The sequence below is a fragment of the Macrosteles quadrilineatus genome, unplaced genomic scaffold, assembly GCF_028750875.1.
Source record: "Macrosteles quadrilineatus isolate MER2022 unplaced genomic scaffold, UCM_ALF_1.0 Scaffold_1__1_contigs__length_201487025, whole genome shotgun sequence".
In the NCBI taxonomy this organism is placed as follows: Eukaryota; Metazoa; Arthropoda; class Insecta; order Hemiptera; family Cicadellidae; genus Macrosteles; species Macrosteles quadrilineatus.
This window is the reverse complement of record NW_026542594.1, coordinates 49,967,312-49,992,369: the sequence shown is the minus strand read 5'-3', so window position 1 is coordinate 49,992,369 and position 25,058 is coordinate 49,967,312. Positions and strand designations below refer to the sequence as shown.

General features: G+C 35.1%; 1 protein-coding gene across 2 annotated transcripts in view; it reads left to right on the top strand.

Moving 5' to 3' along the window:
- The window catches only part of LOC128982996 (galectin-9-like), a 52,170-nt gene that overhangs the window by 23,422 nt on the left and 3,690 nt on the right, over nt 1-25,058 (top strand). Inside the window, exons 4-5 of one of the 2 annotated variants that reach the window (XM_054402110.1) lie at nt 1,241-1,525; nt 4,365-4,544. In XM_054402110.1, coding sequence (XP_054258085.1) covers nt 1,241-1,525; nt 4,365-4,544 — 465 coding nt within the window. The remainder of the gene's footprint in view (nt 1-1,240; nt 1,526-4,364; nt 4,545-25,058) is intronic. The other variant, XM_054402111.1, reaches the window with a different exon arrangement.

The following is a 25,058-nucleotide window of genomic DNA, read 5'->3' as shown; positions in this document are numbered from 1 at the left end:
GGGACTAATTCTATATATTAATAGGCAAGCATGTTTATTGAAAACCTTTTTACTCAGCTCCTGTACATAGCGGAAAATCTACGCATACTGTTAGAATTTTCCTGTATATGTGCAGAATCCCATTTTAAACTAAAATAAGCACAAAAAATGAATTAAAAAAAATAACATTGGCCTTATATGGTTTCCCATGTTGGTGACGAAATTACAAAAAAAAAAACAAAAAAAAAACAGAAAATCAAAACAAAATGGAAGAAATTCCAATCACATGTTTTATTTACAGCTTGGGGTTAAAATAGAGAAGTTTGCACAATACATACTTTTGGTCGAGTTTTCGTCCACGGGGCCAGCTCTAGTAAATGTATATTTGATTTTCATGTTTTGACAACAAAAAATGATCATAGAGCACAACACACAACTGGCCAGATTTGCAAAGACAGCGCTAATTTTAACAATGTACTGCAGACAAAGTACGAGTGATAGATATGATACAAAATCTCCTGTAGCTAAATACGCACTGAGTATAGGAAAGATCTGATGCTAAGATGGAGGCAATACCACTGCCCCAAGTAGCCCTAGTGTGAATCATCTTTTATTTTCTGGGTGGCCCTTGTAATTCATTTAGTATGTTTTACTTAGCCTACCGTGATATATAAAAAAAATGCCTCAAATTTGAGAAAGACCTTTTATTAATATATCGTGTTTATGAATGTAACCATATCTTTTGATTCACATTTGAAAATCATCAGTGTTCCCCTCAACGTACTCCTTTTCGTAGTAAATTTCCCCTGGTCTAGTGCTGGACCTGTTTATATTCCAGACTCCTGATTAACTCTAATAACAAATAACAAACTTAATTTCAGAGGATTTTTTGGAGAAATAGTTAAAGAGTCCAGGAAAAGTCATAAAACATAGCATTGATATTTTGTCCTAATAAAGGACTTCCCCATATTCTTTGAACAAGTCCTATAAATTTTGGCTTTCCTTTCAAATACAATCTTAAAATTTTGTTACACATTGAAATTACAAACAAAAAATCAAATTTGTTAACTAATGATGGTTTATTTGGAACAAAACTGATTTGCAAAAGGCCCTGATGAAAAACAGATGACCGATAGTTTTCAGCTGGATGGTAGGTTCATAAGATCTCTTTAGCACGTGGCGACATCATAATGGTTACTTATTAGTGTTACTACCGGTACTCATTAGTGTTACTCATTCATGTGTTCTCTTTTGTTTACAGATTGCTGTAAACGGACAGCATTTTACAGAATTTGAGCATCGCACACCTTGCAATCGAGTGACACATTTGACAGTTGATGGTGATGTCAGTCTAGTGTCAATTGAATATGGCGGCGGTTTAGTTGGAAGCCACATAAACATGCCAATGCCTGGAGCAATGCCAATACCTGGTGTTATGCCTATGCCTGGAGCCATGCCTGCACCGGGCTACGGTATGCCTGTATCTGGTCACATTTCTCCTTCTGGCTATGGATATCCAAAATCACCTTCACCTGGACATTATCCTGTAAGTAATCCATCCCATATATTGTGTAAGAGCTTTTATATGTAGTTTAAGACACTTTAAGACTCATATAAAAAGCTGAATTTTTGTTACAATTTATAATTTTTGCACGTTCCTTTGTAGCAGCCATGTGACGGGTCCTACTTCTTTATAAAGTATTTTTCTGTCATAATTAATAACAAATGTTGCTGTTTAAAAAGGTGGTTTAATTTCTATATATAATATAAACTTGCCTAGTAAATTTTAGTTTCTTATTGAAGCATGTTGATTAATAATAAGTAGGAAACTTGAATAAGACTTATGGCCTATATTCCAAATTCCTATACATCACTCAGGTACGGAACTAAAGTAACAGTAACCAAACTCCAATTTACCATGATTTATAACCTAATCTATAAACTTTGTCTAATTGATCCACACATTCCATCCTTATGTTAATCAAAGTTGTGGTCAGTTTTTAGTCAAAATGTTCTGTGATGATGTATATTACTAATTAATTGTTGTCAAACATGTGTACTTTTAACCAAGTCAGACTGATAGACTGATTATTGTTAGCTACAGTATCTTTTATGACTTGTCAACTATCTTAGTAACAAAAAATAAGGTAGTAGAAAATATAATTTTAACAAGTATGTACTCTATGTGACTGGCTCATTCAACTGGTGGTCGGTGGCTCAGTCAGTAGCGTCACAGACTTTGGCCCAAGGCAGCAATGTTGTGGATTTGGGCCCTGGTAACTGCCGCTACTTTTTATCAGTAACATACAGTTCACCTTTTTACTGTACTGGCTCACCCCTTGCGTTGCTGGTTACGTTCCACGCACAGGCCCATAGCCTATGTGGACGGGCAAATGCAAGGTTAAAAAAGCCACCCTCAATTCCCTGAAAACCCTGGTTTCCAGGTACCCGAAGGGAGTGATAACTTGTTGACCTTTCCTAACACGTACCGGAAATTCCACACCATCTTAGAGCTGATAACTTATGCGCTTAGTGCTCCAATGGCAGCTTGGCTATCTGACAGGATAACAAAATCCCTTTTCTTGTATCCTCTACTCATGTTGAATTGGGCACACCTTTCAATGGCCTTAACATCAGCCTGAAAAAAAGCTGGGGGAGTGCCCCAATGACTCATTGTATTTGGTTCTTGGCCCAAATACCCTTAATCCGGCTCCCTTATTTGTTTTGGAGCCATCAGTGTATCACCTTATGACATGATTCCCAAATGATTTTAGGGGTTTTCCATTACAACCAAGTTTATTCCCTAGCTCAACAACAAAGTTCTTTTTGAAGTTGTACTTCCTTACCATAGAATCCCTTGGAAGGCACATCAGATACCTTAGACCTGGTGGGAATAACTCACCACAAACACTGGAGGATATGTTTGTGTTTGTGCCATTCTTCTCCATTATAAATAAAGTCTCCCTGTCTATTCTTTCTACCATAATGTGTAGAGGTGTCGAATTCAAAATCACTTTTATGGCCGCAGTTAACTAAATCATCTGCATATCTGATACATCACAAACCCTTCCTGGTTAACTTCCTAAGAAGTTCATCAACCACCAGACTCCAGAGAGAAGGGGGGGGGGGGTAGTTGTAGTAGTAGAGAGAAAGGGGGGGTGCCCCACCTTGAGGACACCCCTTTTCTCTCTTCATTTGATTAATTCTTTCTTCAATGTGTGTTTCCAGTGTTCTTGTCAATAACATATTTCTGGTTCATCTGTTTATGGTTCCATCAACCCCTCTTTTTTCTAGCACCTCCCTTATTGCTAAATTAGAGGTATTGTCAAATGCTCCTGTCATGTCCAAAAAGGCAAGTATAGCCTTTTCTTTTCCATCCATTGCTTGCCTGATCACTTTTGTCAGCTCATATAAAGCAGTATCTGTTGATTATCCTGCTCGATATGTGTGTTGCTGGTGATTAAGAGGAGATATCCTCAGCACTTCTCACCTTATATGCTTGTCCACCATCTTCTCCATTGTTTTTAACAGAAAAGAGGTGAGACTTATAGGGTGATAGGACTTTGGATGACTATTATCCTTCTTACCTGCTTTTGGGATGAAGATAACCCTAGCCCTTCTCCTTTTCCTGGGAATATACCCAGGGCTAGACTGCTCTTTAACTTTTAAAAGATAGGGCATGACCTCCCTTTTTATCTCTTGGAGTAGTGCTGGAGGAAAGTTGTCTGTACCAAGGCGACTTGAATGGCTCAAATGAGTTGATAGACCACTCTAACCCACTGCGAGATGATGGACCTCCCAGGATAAACATCTGGGTCATCACTATTTTACGTACATTTAACTTGCATTATTTTTATTTTTTAGCTATCGTAGTTATCCACTTGTCTGAGTCTACTGTAAATCCTTTTTTAATAAAAACTACAGCTTCTCCCCGTTTGACTTCATAAGTATTAATAAAACTATTGATTGGTTAAGTTAAGCTGAAATAAACAAAACAGTAATACAAACAAATAATTACACATAATTTTAATAAGGTAATACAGGTAATACTGTAAATTCAAAGAACAACAAACAAATAAGTACAGCTGAGGTATTTTTAACATTAGGTATATTAAAGGTTCCCTTTAGAAAGGAATTACGACCTTAAAGGGCAATTTATGAAATTCCAAATTATGGATAGTTTTGCGCAAGGTTTCTCGTCATGACGAACATTTTAAGTAAATGGTTCATGGGGGTGTGACTTACAGTTTTCTCAAAAGTTCATGGGTACTTTGAGATTTATATATGGATTGGTGACAGCCGGTCCATGTACATGTTTACCTTTTTTTTACCATTGTCTAGCTTTTTAAAAACTATTGCTTAGTTGAAATTTTGTGGTTTTTCAGCCAAACCCAGCGTCATATCCTGCTAGTTATCCTACCCAGTATCCTTCTCAGACATCTTTGTATCCGGGCCAGCACCCGGGTATTAACAACAACTTCCCTGCTTACAAAAAACCTTCAGTGTTACAACAAGCTGGGATGGCTGTTGCTGGCACTGCGATTGGGCACAAATTGTTGGGCAAAGTGAGTCTTGTCATCCTTTCAATATGCTTTATGCTTTCGCTTTTGATAAATTTGTCCTACAAGGAAAAAAAACAACAGTACACCCTCTCTTAAACGACCCTCAAGGGACTGGGCTTAAGTCTTATAACCAGAATGATTGGTTAAAAACAGGCAACTACGAAATAATGTAAAAGTACTAAAAAAATAAAAATGTAATTACAATCTTACTAATATTATAATCTTACTAATATTATAAATGTAAAAAGTTTTGTGTTTGTTTGTTCAAAGTTCAATCACACATTAACTACTATTGGCGGATCAAGCTGAAATTTGGTGTGATGATAGCTTACATTCCCGATTAACATATAGTCATACTCTTATCTCAAAGATCCTTTTGGGCTCCGCCCCAGTGGCTCTGGAGATTCCCATGTTAACCTTATCAGCATCTATAATATTAAAACGTGACAGGGTTTTTTTATTTCACGATTCTGAATCAAACACTTGACGAATTTTCATTATTTGTGTGTTGAAAGTAAGATAATTTTGAGAACTAGGGAATGTCGAAGCCATAATTTTAGTTTAGGGTTTCGGTTTTTTAGAAATTAAGTTTTAATTTTTTTTAAGTCTAGCAGCCGACGCTAACATTCTAGATTAGCTTTTGGTATAAAACGATTTGCTCAACGTAACAGCTGTAAACATTCAGAGTTTGTGACAAAAATTCAGCATTTGGATTGAAATGAAATGACGTACGTAGGGTTAACTTATTTATATTATGTGTAATGTTGTTATAATAATTTATACATTCATTTATTTGCCAAGGAGATGACAGATGATTTAAATATACATTGTAAAATACTTGATGGTCTAATTTATTTTTAGAACAGTCTTAAAAATATTGGGTTTGTTTTAGTGGAATATAATTTGATTGAACTAACAGCTGGATGGATATAAATATTCTATAGAACTATGAGGTTATTTTATTTAGTCATTGATTATAGGGAATAAGTAAGATTAGTAGAGATTAAGTAGATCAAAGAGATAAGTAAGACCATTGCCGTATACGAATCGAGGCTCTGCCCACGAGTCTTCAAAGAAAAGCCTATGCAAATTATTTTAAGGTTTTTTTTTCAGAGATAAACAGATGGATGACATAGATTAGACACGATTTTATCATTGACCTAGGATACTGCAAGTAGACTTTCTATCCTTTTGCAAAATCTAAAACGTTGATCGGGAGCGTTTCATAAACTCCAAATTTCACAAACTCCAACGCTTAAAATATTAAATGAACAGAGCGGTTCATAACCTCCAAATTTCATAAGCTCCAAATCTATAACATTCAAATAATCACTGTTTCACAATGTCCAAGTTTCACAAACTCCAACGTTTAAATATTAAATAAACAGAGCGGTTCATAACCTCCAAATTTCATAAGCTCCAAATCTATAACATTCAAATAATCACTGTTTCACAATGTCCAAATTTCACAAACTCCAACGTGAAGATACCAAATAAACAGTGCGGTTCATAATGTCCAAATTTCATAACCTCCAACGGTACAGTCTGAGCCAGAAGTCTCTACAGTGGTTGCCACAGCTTATTAAACGGCCCCAAAACTCAATGTTCCGCTTCAAAATAACTCGACATTTAGCCTACTTAGACTTAAGTTATATGGTTGAAACTTCGTATGAGTGGAGTCAATAAGTCTATGACACTATTGGTTTTAATTAAAAGCTTAAAAGTTAGTATTTTCTATTTTAAATCTTCAAATAAAGTCGGTACTTTTAAATGAGTTTTAAAATATGACATGAAAAAGTTCGTCGGCTGCTACTTTTTTTATTTTTTGGTCAGATAAGTTAAAAAACGGTGGGTTTTGTAGCTAAAGAATTGAACCTTTTGGATCATATTTTTTAAAATTTTTAGCTGGCGTAGTTTGGTTGTAATTTAAATTGTAATATAGGGGCTACCCGCCGCGCCGCGTGGCGTCATGCGGGCAGATTCTGCCTACAACGTCACTTGTAATACAGTTTAGATACTCAAATTTGGAGCTATACAGGAAAGTTACTAAACTAATTAGAAAAACACGGATTACATATAACTTTTCTTCGTTTTATTCTTTGTATTCATCTAAAAATTAATATTTTTTAGCTCTTTCATAAAAATTAATATGACAGTCAGAATATAAAGGAGAGTTGTATAAAGAGTTTCAGAAATTATCTTGTCACTTTGAAAATTCGTAGATTGTAAACCAAACGTCAGAACTTTATCAAACTTTAATACGATGTAGATACATATATTATAAACAGATTTGTAGCTTTTCAGAATTTTCCTTTCGCCCAAAAAGTTGTTGTTGTTAATTATGTAAACTAACTTTTTCTAAGAAACGGTAAACGCTAGAAAAAAATCAAAAGCGTATTTTGAAGGTCATTGTGTTAGTAACACAAATATTTGTAATACAAAGGCGTATTGTCATGGATACCATTGCTATCAACTAACATTTAATTAGCTGCGCGTGCTACTAGGGCTCATCACAGCCGGCAGCCGCCATCTTGTTGTAGATTAGTGAAAAATACTGGCTTCACGTCGCTCCACGCCTTGGGGTTCGTCCGATAGGTTGCGTCATAATTGCTGCGCAGTGCTGCTGATATTGGCACAACTGTTAATAAGAACTGAATAACTGGCATAACTGAATAAGAATCTGTTACATAATCATATTATAATAACCTACAACTTTATAATAATTAAAATTGGATTTGTAGTGGTAGTCTGTATTATGCATTTGATTGCGGCGAAACCCCAAGTATTATATGTAGTTTGGAGGCCGTGTTTTACATTTTAAACCAAATGTATTCGTAATAATATATTTTTTTCTTATAAGAAAATGCATCTAGTTAATATATAGCCGAGTAATTAAGGAATTACACTATTATTTATCAAAAATCCATACGATTTTCGAAAAAAATAGCTGTACGATGTAGATTTTGTTAAACTTATTATTGTTATAACTTTTTTATTAGTTAAGATACAACTTTTTACCCAATGACCTTTTCTATTGGTAATATTTTTTGGATTAAAACTACGTTTTAACCGATGTCCTATCTCGTACCGTTCTCGACCTATAGTCGTCTCGATGCATAGCGCGTTCCGCCATCTTTGCCCCCCTCCCCCCAAGTTCTCGACCACCTGAAAAGTAGGCGACATGCGTATTTTTTATCACCACGGTCCATATTACAACTATCAGCAAAGATATTTGATATTACTTCTTTGCGACACTCACAAATTAATTCTACTTTCGGTTAAAAAACTACACGAAAAGTCCATTTTTACATATTTTATACAATAACTTGTTTATTTATAGAGATACGACCTCGGACCCAATAACCATTATTGTTGTCCACATTTTTAGAATTCCAACGACGTTTTAACCGATGTTCTATCTTTTACCGTTTTCGAACTATCAGCGTTTTAACGCATAGCGCAAACTGCCATGTTTGCCCCCTCCCCCCCACCTTATCGACCACTTTTGAAATAGGCGACATACGTAATTTTGATCACCTCAGTCCATATTACAATAATCAGCAATAACATTGCGTACTACTTTCATGCATGCTCAAACCCCCTCAGCTCCTGAACTAATTGGTCTTATGTGATCGTTGGATCGTATACAGCAAAGCAAGGAGTGAGCTGGTACAGTACAAACCACCCGGCCTAGATACTACCACCATTATACACATGTTTCGATAGAAAATATTTGATCTTTTTTTACTTCTATTATAATTAAGCGTGTTTATCGTAAGTATAGTATTTTGTTTATCGATAACTGCTTATAGACCCAAAACAATACATGAAACCGGGTATCTCAAATAGAACAGGAAACACATTGATTCTTGGAATCTTGCAATTTTTACAATCATCAATACACCGTGCCATCTCCTCGCGAAACTACTGGCTGAGGCTTGATAATTATGTTTCCCACGGCAATAAAACTAACTCTGATAAATATCTTTGATAACTGTGGTTCTGAGAAATGAATTTATACAAACAGCCTACCGATCATACCTCTACTAAACCTGCATGCAGGTATGGACGGTGATGTGATACAACTTATCAAGATTCCATTAATAATAATAAAGCGATTGAAGAAGGCTGGTCCCATCGACAAGTAGAAAATGAAACTATAAACAGTGGCAAAGGATGTACAAGTATATTGATGAATTCTTTGAGCGTTAAAATAATATCAACTCAGTAAAAAAAAATTGTTACAATAACATATTAATGTACCAATTAAATATTTAATGCTACAGTATCTAAACACTTGAAACCTTGATGGAGAATCAAATTATTAGTCCAGTGTGGCGGTAAAAAATATACCCTATCATCAACGATCCCGCTGAACATTTAGTGGCAAGCATAAGGGATAAAATCTAAAGTAGGCATATTCTGATAAAATATGTCAATCCAATTATACCATCAACAGTAATACCATTACATAAACTTAAAAAAAGTAGTAGTAAAATTAATTTTCATTGTTTTTTAGTTTAGAAATCCAACTCAAATTATTATAGTGAGAAAGTTTGGATGCATGGATGAATGAATGCATCTACTTGTCTTACTCAAATTATAACACAGTAAGACATATTTTGAGAACACTATCATGAATTTTTTACTCTTTTAGTTGTGTATGTATCATTTGTTCGTGGAATTTTTGCAATGGAAAAAAGTTTTATTACTCGCAGAAAAAAGACTCGTGCATATTCTAGCCAAACAAATAATTCCAAAATTTGTTTCTGTTGCAAGCAATTAAAATCCATTGGGTGTGATTAAAATCCAAAGGTGAACGACGATAGATTTTAATAATATCAATTAGACTCGCTCTGGACACAGCAGTTCGGCCTCGCAGAGGAAGAGCGGCGCGCATGGAAGGGGCGGTGCGGGGTGACAGCGATAACGCCATTGTACCACCAACAATATCTCTCTCTTGACCTTGAGCTCGGTGACAGAGCCTTGCTCCTTGCTAACTTTGAAAAACAGAGATAGAGTAGGTAAAGTTGACTTTGATTATTTAATTTGAAGGGATTGGTGGGCTTTGTGTAGTGTTTTTAAAGATGCTTGGGGTGTAAGATATAATCTAATACCACAGTTAAACTTTTAGACAACTTATATAAGCAACTAATTTCAAAGAGTATTTTTCCCTTGTTTGTGACTTTAGTAATCAATTCAGTCCATCGGTCATTTAATGTCGATAAGGACGGGTACTCTGTTAGTACTGATTAAAATAAAAACTAAATTAGAGGAACCATACTACTCTTGCAGCGTTAAAATAATTATAATATCCAAGAAATGTTCAAATCTATGATATTGATTGAGTAATCCATTATCTTGACTTAGGGCTTCAAACGTTCAATGGCTCAAATTAAAGCCTATAATTTACTGATTATTTTGAGTTTAAAACATAGAAAAAAAAACTTAAATAATACTAGAAGTATTGATTTTAAATCATAGAAAGCCCGTATATAAAGATTCATGTTAAAGAGAATACGAATTTCACAATATATTCTTATATGAACTACATCATGTGAAATGTTCACAAAAATCCAATATTTTCCAAATGTAACACACTGTTACTCATAAACAAGGAAGTAGCTTAATAACAAATTTCAACTTAAAAAAAAGCTTTAATTTGCAATTACATGCTGATATCACAATAAAATACAAGTTGTCAAATAGAAAATACTAAAGTTAATTTTAATAAGGGAAAATATTGGGGATATTTTAAACAGCGGATTTTTGTTTGTTAAAAGAAAATAGTTCATGCTTCCTAAATGTTTTCTCTAAATCTAATAGTGTCTGAGATAGCAACGTTAAAATAAAAACGTTTGAACCACTGCAGTTTCTAATTTTATATTAAGGGTATAATTAAAAAAATACTCGTACAGTAATCAAATAAACAGGGTAACGAATTGAAGGATAGGTACAACTATACTACAGTATAAGCACGCCAAATACGCGTAGGTACAAAGGTACAACTAGACGTGGGTACAACTAGACGTAGGGACCACTAGTCTTAGGGACAACTAGTAGCATCAGTACAAGCTAGGTGACACTACTAGTCGGTGGCATACATGTCTAGTTGTACCTACGTCTAGTTGCGTTGGTTGTGCCTACGTCTAGTTGTCCCTAGGAATCGAGGTACAAGTAGACGGCGGTACAACGAGAGGGCATACATGTCTAGTTGTACCTACGTCTAGTTGCGTTGGTTGTACCTACAACTAGTTGTCCCTAGGTATCGAGGTACAAGTAGACGGCGGTACAACGAGACGCGTTCCCCCGATGGACTAGGGTTGGGACTGATGACTCGCCCAACCAGGCTAGCAGTGCGGAGTGTGGGAACTGTTGTGACAATTAGATTAATGTATCTGCAATCCTAAAATGCTATGGGAAGATAGGGAAACAGGTCCACGACGTAGAAAGTAGTGAAGGAAGTAGTTAAGTGTGGCAGAGCAGAATGAGGGAACCGTTTGTGGCAGGTAGATTTATGTATCTGCAATCCTAATGTGCTATGGGAAGGGAGGGAAATAGTATGATTAACGTACAGAAATCTTGGGCAAATGAAAAAAACGATAAACAAAAACGTGTTTGGAAGCATTTAAGATGTATGCATGATTATACTTAGTCAACTGTAATTTGTACTATACAAATAAGGGAAACATATATTAAGATTTGTACCGTTGGCTATCGTTGAAAGTTGTCACAAAAATCTTGTTAAAAGCTGGTATGTATCGTACAAAACATGTATATTTGGCAAATATTTCGTTATTCAAAATTCGCAAACTGGCTCTTTACTCCTGTTATGGAGTGAGTTACCCAACCATGCTACATATCTCTAAAAATAGTGTTCTCGACTATAATATCGCGCTCAACGTACTAATTTTTATTGACCTTATGGCTACATTATTGATAATATTTGTAATAACCACTGTGAATCAGCGGTTATTATTTGACGTAGGGGTTGAGACCATTATATTTAAATTTGTAAATTGTGTAAATTAGCGCATGATTACGTGTGCCAGGTTCGCTAGTTTTTATTATTTATAAAACATATTTTAGTATTACCAACCAGCTTAAATTGCTTACAACAATTAATAACAAAACTTCAATGCTCTATCAATGAAGTTGTACATTGCGAACACTATGTTTTCAGTTAAAGATGTATTACAGCAGTTCTAATTACATTACCCTAATTACATTATGTTTTGGACTAAAAACCTTTAGTGAAATACCAGCTTTCATTTGAGCTCATTATTTACCTAAAGCACACTGCTGACTCACGAATCAACAATAATTATAATCGTTTTAATACTTATCTGCAATCAATGATACGTAAATCAACATTTATTTCATTTTTATTTGTATTTTATTCCATTTATTTTGCTAGGTTAAACAGTAATATCACGAATTTAAGGATACACATTGCAAAGGAATTTTTTCCCGAATTATTTTACTTCCGTGTTTTTTATTGAGAAGTGTCACACAGTTTAATGAAAGTCCATCCTAGTGAATGAGTAGCTGGTGTAAGACACCAAGAGTTTGAGATATCAATCTTTGGTGGGATTCCTGTATTGTGTTTGGTGATTTCAGATAAACTGTGCCTAATTTACAATGAAAAAATGCATCGCATTTAGTAAAACAACAGCAAACATAAGAGCTAGTAATTCTTAAATTAAATTTACTAATTGAAAAAAACAACTACTTAGAGATGGAGAACATTATCTCTGGTCTTGATCTACTGAAATACGAGTTAAAGGATTGAATATCGATTTTATTTATGAAAAAAATAAGCGAAATAATTCATGATAAAATTGTTGTTGATTGTGTGATTCTAACAGTAGAGGACGAAGAGTATCTCAACTTGAACATAGTGCGTAGTATCTATGAGCAGATGACTTGGACAATTATATTTAAGTTTTGATATAATATCATACGATAATCAGGAAAAGAACCTGTATCCAAGAGAATAGTAAAAAGATCACGCGCGCGCACTGTTTTAAGTATATTGTGTACATTTGCGACTTTTCGGGTGCTTCATATTTGGCGCCAGAATGTGCCTTGTTGACCTTCATTCTTTTTTTTCTCACGCCCGTCCATAACGGATTTATAGTACATCCGCTTGACTAGTTACTGATATTTTAATTCACTCCATAAAATTCTGCCTTAGTACAGTATTTTGTTGTTCAAAGGTTTATTGCGGACATTTTCCATCACGAAAGTAAAAAACAATACACAACGTTCACTGCGTTCGTTACTGGAAGTACAGTATTTTGTTAACTCGAGACTTCTTTGATTCCTAACAGGACCAAACAGGTGAACAGGACAGTTAGGTGATAGGTCATACTGTCAATATACCTGATTATATAAAAGTGATATCGATAAATAAAATAAACTACAAATGTCATGTTTTATTTCCTGAACCACGAATAGGCAATAACAATACATTAAGAATAAGATAACAGCTGGCTGGAGTGTATGTAATGTATGTAATGTATGTAATGTATGTAACGCAACTGCAGGTTTGCTGGGGCGGGGGTATTTTCAATTTAAAACATATGTTTACGAAGTCTACAAAATTATTTTACTTTGTTTACATGTCTTCATATTTCAAGCGTATTATTGTGTTGAAGGAATGTTTAACAATCAATAACCACTTTCACTAATTAATTATGGATTCAATATTAAATGGAAAACTCCTGCTTTGTTTTTATTTCAAAAACATTATAATGAGATGATATATTCTAAACGTTTCTATAAACATTTGACGCTTACTTTAGTGTTTAATAAATATTTTGTTTAAAGTGGAATGACCTCAACGGCTACTCTGGAACTAACCTGAGAATTAAACTAAAAACGTTTGTAGAGACAATATATTTTTTCACTAAAGCAATTACTATGACAAGTTCCAGTGAGCGGGATTTATTAATTTTGTTTGGAGAAGGTTTTAACTAGGTACATTCTGTTTCTCAAAGGAAAAGGGGTTAAAATCATATAGACTAGCATGCATAGTATGAATAAAGTACAGGGTAAAACCTATAACAATAATATTTTGAGGTAGTTTCCTTTTCTTTATATGCATGTCAATGCTGGAGAAACGTAATTTCGTGATTGGTTTCGACAGATGGGTAATCAAACCCTAACCATGCACTGCAGTGGCAAAAATGTTAGACGTGAGCCGATGATTAGCTTTTTCAAATATAGATGAATATAAACTCGTTAAATGTTTTAAAATAAAATCATAATATATCCATTGAATATAACATGTAACATGTAATACTATCTAACAACTAAATGGCTAAAGAGGATGAAGAAGCAAATAAATAGGTATTGTAATGTGGTCTCAACCATGGTCTCAACTATGAACCCGCTGAACGTTTTAAATAGGCCTATTTCGATAGAATGTAAAGTCAATCGCACTTTTAGCAGGAATTCCACCACATAAACTTAGAATAAGAGTAGTTTCTATTTTTGTTTATATTATTTTGACCAGAACCAAATCTAGGGTAAAGTTTAGTCAAAGGGATGCATTTACACTAATTTAGTTTACCTTAACGAAAGGAGAATAAAAGTAGAAATAATAACTGGGCCAGGTCGCTAATTCAGTGGGTTTTACCAAGAACCTAAATTATCTCCACATCTTTATATGCCTTTTCATATTTCACGAAGACAATTTCCGAAATTACAATCGGGGAAGCATTTATATCAAAGAATTTTGTTAACTATAGACTACCGGTAAGCATTAAAATGCACAAACATACGCCTGTAAATTAAGTTACCATTCTTCGAAATGTAATGACATATTTGATGTAATATAATGATAATTAAATGCTAGAAACTCAGTTTATATATCCCGTAAACTGATGCTGAGCCGGCCAAACTCCTAGCGCCAATGCCGCGCCAAGCGATTTTATGCCTATTTTTAATCGCTTAAAAATGATACAAGCAGGCTCCGTATCAAAAAAAGCTTCAAATAAAAAATAAAATTCATACTTTGATCTAAAACTTTGCCGCAGGAATTTTTTTCCTGACCAAAAAATAAAAAAGTTCCTGGCTTACTACATTTTTCATGTTTTTTATGGTGTTAAAAAACAATCATCTGTTTTAATTTGCCTAAATAAATTATAAAAATTATGTTAAGGTAAAAACTAGCTATATAGTAATGAGCACTGGTTTTTCCAGAAAAATAATATATCAATTTGAAATTTGTATGTTAACAAATAAGTGTAGCAGAGCAGGTTGAGTGAATGTATGTTTGTGTAAAACAGAGAGGTTCATTCGGCCCGTCCGCCTCGGTATCCCGCCAATTCGATTGACTTATGGCAGAGACTGTACCGTTGGAGCTTATGAAACTTGGAGGTTATGAACCGCTCTGTTTATTTGATATTTAAAAGTTGGAGTTTGTGAAATTTGGACATTGTGAATCGGTGATTATTTGAAAATTATAGTTTTGGAGTTTATGAAATTTGGAGGTTATGAAACGCACTGTTTATTTAGTATATTATCGTTGGAGTTTGTGAAATTTGGACATTGTGAAACTGTGCTTATTTGAAAGTTATAGTTTTGGAGTTTATGAAGTTTGGAGGTTATGAAACGCACTGTTTATTTAATATTTTAGACGTTGGAGTTTGTGAAATTTGGACATTATGAACCTCACCCCGTTGTTTGGCGTGTGTTCATGTTGTTACATTTGGGTTCACTGATGTAGGCAAAATATTACCTATATATTTTTCAACTAATCTTATAGTTTGAATAAATGAATATGTGAAATTAGGATGTACATAGATTCATTGAGAGTGGGTAATTGTCACAGATATTAGAACGGATAACGGCATGGATAATAGACAGAAAAATTACGTCACTAGCTTGAGCTTACTAGAGTGTTTACTTTTTTAAATTAATTCCTTCCACAGATTACAAGTTCTTTTTTCAAACGAATGATAGTTTATCTATCATTCGTTTGAAAAAACAAACTCTCAAAACAAACTATCTGTTTCAAAACAAACTATCTGTTATTGGTTTTACTTTTCTTTGTTTACTAATTTATTTAGCAATTAGTGCTGTAAAATTGATACAAAGGATGACCGGACGATATTTTTAAAAATGTCAGAAATATGTAGGCATGTCAAATTTTTGGTTGCTAAACCAAATGTCAGTTGGTGTAGTAGGTCTCTAGAAAACCGTCCAATAAGCTGCAGGGTGCCAGTAGAAACAAAATTCTTTTCATACCATACCATATTGTCCCAGTAGTACTGTATGGTTCATAAGCTGGGCCGAATGGGCCTTCACCAAAGAAACCTAAAAGCCTTATTGCTATTGCTGGGTTTGAGAATGGAGTGCAAAAAAAATATATACGGACTATTTAAATTTAAAGAAAACGACGGTTGAGATACGAAAGAACCGAGAGCTAAGAGGTATGTTTAAACACCCAGAATAACAGGCACCATAAAACACCATAGGATGAACAGGCTATGCACGGAGGAGAGGATATACATGAACTTTATCAAATGTATTCCAAGAAGTACCACAAGTAAGACGACCATTTGGAGAACCAAGCAATGCAATACTTCTCACTCAAAGGTATAGAAGAGAATGGAGGCCAACATACTCTTAAGGAGTCAGTGGCCAATGAGGTAAAAGAAGGTAGGCTACTATGTAAGTGATAGTATGCAATGGAAGGTGGTCTGGCTACAGTACTAGATCAGTTACCAGTGTGTGTGAAACGACCGCCAATCTCACTTCAAGTCTTACAAATCAACACAATCACGGTTTTATTGTAAAATTATCGGATTTAAAATGCATATCGTTCGTATGCATAAGGATAAGGCCTATAATTGGATGAAAAAAGGTGGTAACATATTTGTTTACAAGAGTAAAATCCCTATTAAAACTGCCAGAATGTTTCTTTATTCGTGTAAACTAGCTGTTCTGAATTATATTCAGTAATAATCGACTTCTTGATTCCCGTAGGTATTACGGGCCAAAAGCTAGTTCATATTTAAAATGAATTAAAGAATTTTGCCAGCTGTTTCAACCACACAAGTTGGTTCTAGGTTATTCAATAGCATTAAAAAGTTATAGGGATTTTTACCAATAGGGTGTAGCACTATTATTTTTAGCGAATTTCCCATATAGGGAATAAGCTATTACCAGAGTATTCATGGTAAGACCTGGACCCGGGACCAATTTTACTTTTTTGCTTTGAGGTCCTTAGAGGCCAAAAACACCATCCGTTCGAATTCATATATACAGGGTGATTGATATAAGTGTACCAGCTGTTTTATTCAAAAACTATAAGAGATATTGAATTTTTTATTTTAAAAATTGTAGTCAAGTTGAAAAAAAAATATTTTAGCCGCCATTTTTCCAATATGGCCGCCAACTTTGATTTTTCTTATGGAACACCCTGTATTTTATGTATTCCGGTAGAAAATGTAATTTTAGGACAATTTTACTCTTGTGTTTTTTTACATAAACCTAACCGTTTCAAAGATAATAAGGGTTAAGGTTTTAAAATTACGGCATGAGAAAGAGTTTCGATAAAGGCCTAAGCAAGCATGCCAGCTGTTTTATTCGAAAACTATTTGAAATTTCACAGCTTTAACCATTATTATCTTTGAAAAGGTTAGGTTTATGAAAAAAAAACACAAGAGTAAAATTGTCTTAAAATTACATTTTCTACCAGAAAACATCATAAAATACTGGGTGTTCCATAAGAAAAATCCAAGTTGGCAGCCATATAGGAAAAATGGCGGCAAAAATATTTTTTTCGACTTGACTACAATTTAAAAAATACAAAATCCAAGGCACTTACCATTTACAATTTTTTTAATATCTTATAGTTTTTTAATAAAACAGCTCGCACACTTTAGCACACACTAGCAGTTACCTGGCGCGCGTTGCTGCGCTAACAACTATTATTTTAAATAGATGGTAATTTGTTCTTTACAATCTCTTTCTTTATATATGTGGTGATGTGAACATTATCACCTGATAGTGTTTATTATTTGATTTGTTTGTAAATATGGTATTTGTTCTTAACTAAAACATGGTTGTAATTTTGAATGAATAAAAGCCATACTTTTGGTTTACTAAGTCTTTCTTACAACAATTTTATTCATTCATTGATAAACTCAGTTAGTGCTACACATTACAATGGAGAAATTCCTTAGACCAGACAAATTAGAAATTGACCCGGAATCTCCAACTGCCTCAGACGAACGGTTACAAACATTTGAAGATTTTCTAACCATGACAGAATTCGTTGAAGACAAGGACAAACTGAATTTACTAACTAATCGATTATCTTTTACGACTTATAGATTTATCAAGGAATCTGAACTTACCAAGACGCGTTGAAATTTCTTAACTCAATTTACATCAAACAAAAGAATCAAATATTCTCAAGATATTTAGTAATGACTAGAAAACAGCAACAAGGTGAGACTATTGAAAATATGTGTCGGAACTGAAACTTTTGAGCCAAGATTGCGTTTTTGAGGGTGTTAATGCGATTCAATACAGGGATCACTACATTCGTGATGCTTTTATCAATGGCTTAGCCTCGTCATACATACGTCAGAGACTATTTGAAAACAAAACTTTAGACCTAGCTGAAGCAGTGAAACAGTCTAGAGCTCTTGAAATGGCTCAAGCTCAAGTCGAGAGCTATCCAAAATCTATGTACGGAATGAAAACTTGTGCAACGAATGAATTGGCAAAGCAAGCTTGTCAGTACGAATTCCAACTACAACAAAAGGAAGGAGCGACTGTGTCTGCTATTAAAAATGTTGATGGCAAGTGTTATTTTTGTGGGCATGACAGACACTCTAGAGATCGCTGTCCAGCCAGAGAAGCAACTTGTGGGAAATGTAACAAGACAGGACATTATGCGAGAGTCTGTAAAAGTAATCCAACTCAAAATTTTAAAGTAAAACAGAAGACGCCTAGTACATCAGCTGCACTAATAGCAACAACACATAATACATCTGTATTGAAGGACTCTACAGTTGAAGCTAAAGTGAATGGCCTGAAAGCAAATTGCTTAATAGACACCGGGAGTACATCAAGCTTTGTAAACTTGAATTTTGTTCAGTTAAACAAAATCAAAATGTACAATGAAAGTGGACAAGTATCACTAGCTGCTTCTAATATGAAATCAAACGTCCACGGGTTTGTTAAAATCAACCTAAATCTGTTGAATCACAATTACAACAATTTTAAGTTGACTGTTTTTGAAGATCTTTGTACTGACGTGCTTATCGGACATGATATCAAGAAACTCCACTCTAATATACAGGTTTGGTTTGGAGGTGAGAAACCTCCTCTGTTGGTGTGCTCCTGTGCCAAAGTTGAACCACCCAAACTATTCTGCAATTTAACTCCAGATTGTAAGCCGATAGCCACAAAATCACGACGTTACTCAGATGAAGACATGCAATTTATAAAACAAGAAACTGAAAGACTACAGACTGAGGAGATCATTGAACCTATTTCTTCACCTTGGCGTGCACAAGTGTTGGTTGTTACAAACGACAAAGGGAAGAAGCGACTGTGTGTGGACTATTCGCAAACGATAAACAAATTTACTCTTTTAGAAGCCTATCCCTTACAAACATAGATGAGCTAGTATCCACTGTAGCGCCAAACAAGGTTTTTAGTGCCATTGATCTAAAGCAAGCATACTATCAAATACCAATTTCTGACTAGAGAAGAAGTACACTGCTTTTGAGGCTGCTGGTCGTCTTTTTCAATTCAGAAGAATCCCATTTGGTGTAACCAACGGGGTGGCTTGTTTTCAAAAGACCATGGACCAAATCATTAGAAAAGAAAAACTGAATGTAGTGTATGCCTATCTGGATGATTTGACCGTTTGTGGAAATGATCAAAAGGATCATGATGAGAATCTAAGAACACTTTTAGATGCTGTAACTAAGTATGGACTTGTAATCAACAATGAAAAGAGCAAGTTCAACCAGTCTTCAATCACTTTGTTGGGACATTTAGTTTCCCATAACTCCATTCGCCCTGATCCAGATCGGCTAGAATCTCTACTGTCACTTCCTGTGCCCAAAGACCAAGTTTCACTAAAGCGAGTCCTAGGATTTTTCACTCACTATTCAAAATGGATACATCGGGTTTCTGATAAAATAAGAAACCTGACTAAAAAAAAGTCAATTCTTTTCCTTTGTCACAGGAAGCGGTTGCAGATTTTGAAGCCCTCAAACTTGACATTGCAAACTCGGTAATTGCTCCTAGGAATGAGCAAGAGCCACTGGTAGTGGAGACTGACGCATCTGACATAGCCGTGGCAGCAACTTTGAGTCAAGATAATCGGCCAATAGCTTTTTTCTCACGGACTCTAAACAAATCTGAGAAGCTGTATTCAGCTGTTGAAAAAGAAACCGTTGCCATTGTCCCTTCAAAAATGGAAACCATTTCTTATCGGAAGAGACTTCAGATTATACACAGATCAGCAAGCTTTATCATTTATTTTTGACAAGAGGCATACAAGCAAAATCAAGAACGACAAAGTTATGAAATGGCGACTAGAGCTAACACCTTATCAATATGAAATAGTGTACCGACCTCTGGTAGGGAGAATGTAAAAGCAGATACGCTCTCTCGGGCATGTGCGGTTCGCTGGGACAATGTTAAGTTGTTTGAATTACACAAATCTCTCTGCCAACCGGGAGTCACTCGAATGTTTCATTGGATTAGAACTAAAAATCTAAACTACACTCTGGATGATGTAAAAAGGATAACGTCAGCTTGTCAAACATGTGCAGAATTGAAGCCAAGATTTCACCAATTCCAAGGAAAATTGATAAAGGCAACCACTCCCTTCGAACGTCTAAATATTGACTTTAAGGGCCCTCTTCCATCAACAACCAGAAACCGTTACCTTTAACCATGGTGGATGAGTATTCTCGTTTTGTATTTGCTTACCCCTGTAAGGACATTAGTTCAGCAACAGTTATCAAATGTTTTTCAGATCTATTTTTTATGTTTGGAGACCCGTCCTTTGTACATTTAGATAGAGGTTCATCTTTTATGTCACGTGAGCTGACGGACTTTCTTCACAAGTATGGAGTAGCTACAAGTCATACGACACCTTAACCCTAGAGGGAACTCTCAGATTGAACGCTTTAATGGAACAATATGGAGAACCATCCTACTAGCTTTGAAAACCCACAACCTGCCAGTTGCTGCATGGGAAGAAGTATTACAGGAGGCTCTTCACTCAGTCAGATCTCTTTTATGCACTGCGACAAACTGCACACCGCACGAAAGATTCTTTATACATAGCAGAAGAACTACCAATGAAGACTCCTTACCATCTTGGCTATCTGCTCCTGGTCCTGTCCTGCTTAGAAAGTTTGTAAGATCTAATAAATATGATGACCTTGTGGAGCCAGTTCAACTTTTGGAATCAAATTTACAGTTCGCTCTCGTCAGAAGAAGAGATGGGTCAGAATCACAAGTATCCCTGAGACATCTTGCACCCGCTGGCCTACCTCCTGGTGATCTACCTCCTGAAGACAACATTACTGAGAGATATATTGTTGAAAATATAAATTCAGACATTGACCACAATGAAGTTCAAAATGAAACTCAACAAACGGTATCTCAGACCCCAACTTCAAAGACGGCTGTGGGGGAACTACGTCCAAAGAGGAATGTCAAGCCTCCGTCATATCTAAAGGATTAGATATGCTATACCTACCTTGAAAAATAGTGGGGGAGAATGTGGTGATGTGAACATTATCACCTGATAGTATTTATTATTTGATTTGTTTGTCAATATTGTATTTGTTCTTAACTAAAACATGGTTGTAACTTTGAATGAATAAAAGCCATACTTTTGGTTTACTAAGTCTTTCTTACAACAATATATTTATTAGGTGTATAAATATATAGGTTTTTACTTTTTATATTTACATATTTAATACAGTATGGGAGAATTTAATTTAAACGTTGTTGAGTGCACAGGTGTGCTGCGATTGGGGTTTAATATATTTGGACTAAAAAACTATTTGAGTAAAATAGTTTTCTGTGCTGCATTCTGTGGAAACATTGTGGCACTATTCCAAATCATGACTAATACAGAATGTTGTGATTATTCAAACCTACAAAAAAGTTGGTGAAAGTAAACATCTGCTTTTAAATTATATTTTATTTGTAAACATTGTAGTTCCAAAAGTCTGATATAGGGCCTTTTTAAACCCTTTGGGGCGGAGTCCTTTTGACTGATCTGTACCAAACGTCACACAAACCATCCTTATAATGCTTAATGTAATGCTTATATAATGCTTACAATCTGTTCAGTGGTTTCAGAGTCCATAACTTACAGAAACACAAAAATACCACAACAGTAAATCTCTAATATATTTTCATATAACATGTAATGTATAATAATTTGAAGATCTTGCAGAAGTAGTACGGGTTTTGTTTGGAACATGTAGTTCTGTTGAATAATGATTTGTCTATAAAAACAAAATTCTAATTAATTACATGAGTAAACAATAATCAACATCTCATTTGATCATGTTTTGCTTTAAATTTTGCAACAATCAAAATTAGATAAATTTACCACCGATGTCTTAATTGACTATCCACACTACTTTAGGTTATCTACAAATCCACTTAAAATGTTTTTTTCAATAATAAGCATTCAGATTTGTCTATATAGAGAATTAGTTACTGTGATAATTTTGTAGTTTTGTTAATCCTTATATATAATTCTGTAAGACAAAATTTTTACCAGAAAATTGTGGACGTCTGGTAATTTTCAGAAAAGTGGAAGGGGTCTTAAATTAAAGGTCTTGTCCCCAGGGACTCGGGAAAAATAGCAGAATTCCCATAAAGCTACCAGAAAACGAGATATAACGTAAAATATCCACTATAAGAAAAGCATGGGGACTGAAAAACATCTGCATTCTAATCAGCTGTTATTTATTTTCAAAGCTTACATTTATTCCGAAAGTCAATGTTGTTAAATAATGTTTCAAAATGAAATGTAAATGTATTTATTAATTTTTTCCCTTTTTTATAATAAGTGAAGTAACTAGACAGGGTAGGGGAAGACCTGCAAGACGCAGAAGAGTATCCAGGCCTTATGAAAGAAATCCATTAGCTGGTTTACAACCTGCCTTCAGAAGAACGGTGGAAAATAAGTTGAGTGTTTTTTCTCACAATCTAGGTCCTCTTAACAGCACTTGCATGCATTGTGGCGCATTTCACTTCTCAGAGGAGGCCACAAATGGACATTTCAACGCATGTTGCCACAATGGACTCATTAACATGCCACAACCACAAGAAAATGACAAACTAAAAGAACTGTTTTTACATGATTATAACTTCATAAAAAAATATAAGGAAATACAACAGTGCAATGACTTTAGCGTAGCTTTCCGCTACACAAACAGAGATTCCGGGAAATGGGCCTTACTGTTTTAAAATTAGGGGACAAATCCATAGATATATTTCTGACTTACTACAACGAAATGGGCAGTTGCCTTCATATGGACAATTGTATTTCATTGACACATCAGAAGCAACTAATATACGACTCCAACGGAAGGAAAACCAAGATATAAAACAAGAAACACTGTTAATTTTAAGTAACATAAAATTGATAGTTTTAAAAACAAATTTCAAGTATTTGTATTTTTATTTTTTTATTTTTTAGTCTAAATTAGGGGCTATGGCCCCTACAGGCCACTAGTTTTAAATTAATTTCTTTAACATTAAGGGGGTAGATTTGGTTTCAGTTACTTATAATCCATGTAAGTACTGTATTTCATAAAGAAGGTTGGCAGCTCTCTTATTCTTAATATCTGTATGATACTCCTTGGTACAGTTTTAGCTATGGGGCCCATGGTAATGATCTTGTCATTGACGTAACAATGTCAATTCTTTTAGCATCTACTGTCTTTTTCACTCACTGACCTACAGTAGACTCCCTCTTATCCGGACCCCTAGGGGCGAGGCCAGTACGGATTACGGTTTTTTTCGGTTAAACCGACGCTCCCAAAAACTCGTTAAAACGGACCATTTACTGTGATATTCAACTTAAATCTAGGAGAGCATTGTATTTAGACACGTGATCACTGATCTCAAATCTTTCCCACGAGAACTGTCATTTCAGTACCACCCACTTCCTGCCAATCTAGTCCGGTTACCCCAATGTGCTGATAAAAATTGTCCGGTTAAAGAGATGTCATTTCCGCCGATTGTAGTCCGGTTAAACCGATGTTCGGTTAAAAGGTGTCCGGATAAGAGGGAGTCTACTGTATTGATTGTTTTTGTGTTTAGCAATCCCACTTGTCATCCAAGGGTTAAAGACAACCCATGTGAAATTTACATCAGTTACTGTGTAAAATACTAGCAAGTACAGCATTTCACATAACTGATTAAGACAACCCAAAGATAGTCTTTTGGATTGCAATGGGTTTTAAAATAGAAATTTTAGCTATTGGTTCAACAGTTTTATTCAAGATGGAAGGACAGATGGATATCATCTCATTTTTGTAACTTACACAGCTTAAGCAGGGGTGCCCATCCCCCCCTTAACTCATGACGCAGCCCCCCCCCCAATCGAGCATCAGCCCCCCCAAAATTAGGTACCCAATAATGTTTCCCCGCCCAGCATTATTTGTAAAACTAAAAGAAGCTTTATACATTTTTTCAGTAATTTAAAATTCAAACCCAGTTAATCTATATTAATAAATTTTTAGTTTTGTCTGTACATTACTCAGAATTATACATATTTAGGTTATTTTAACGTTTTATACATTAAAGAAGTTGGAACATGTCTTATCTCAATTTACGTCCGTCTGTCACGGCCCAGAAGACATTTTACGCAGCCTACTCTAAAGAAAACTATAGTACCAATTATGATTCTAATGGTTTAATTGTATTCACAGGATTGGTGAGAGTGTTCTTAGCCATTAAAATATGGCCTCACTGTTTTGAAAATAAAATAACGGACAATCAAAAACCCAATTTTGAGTGATTTTTTCAAGCTTTTTTTCTCTATGTTTACTATAATACGTCATTTATGTAATACTAATAACCTAAAGAGAACACGGCATATATGAAATTACGAACAGCTGTTTTGATAAGGCCAGGCGCACACAGGCGATTTTGAGTTGCGCAACAGTTGCCCGACTAATCGGGGGACTGTTGCGCAACTCTCTCGGAGACTCTGAAGTCTAGCGACAGTTGAGCTGGAGTGCGCACACAGGCAACTTTTTAGTCGCGGATCTAGTCTTGAGACGTGTTGGAAATACATTCGTAACAGCGTTCCGAATGGATTTCAATGATACAGCCGTAGTATGTGCTTTGTTGCTGAAGTTTCGCGCGCGAAAGAAAAAGAGAAGATACTGGGTTCATCCCATATATATAGTGAGCAACTTGTGAAAGGACAGTTTCAATGACATTAAATATAGTCGGCCTCTTCTCAAACATCCTCATCACGCACACTCA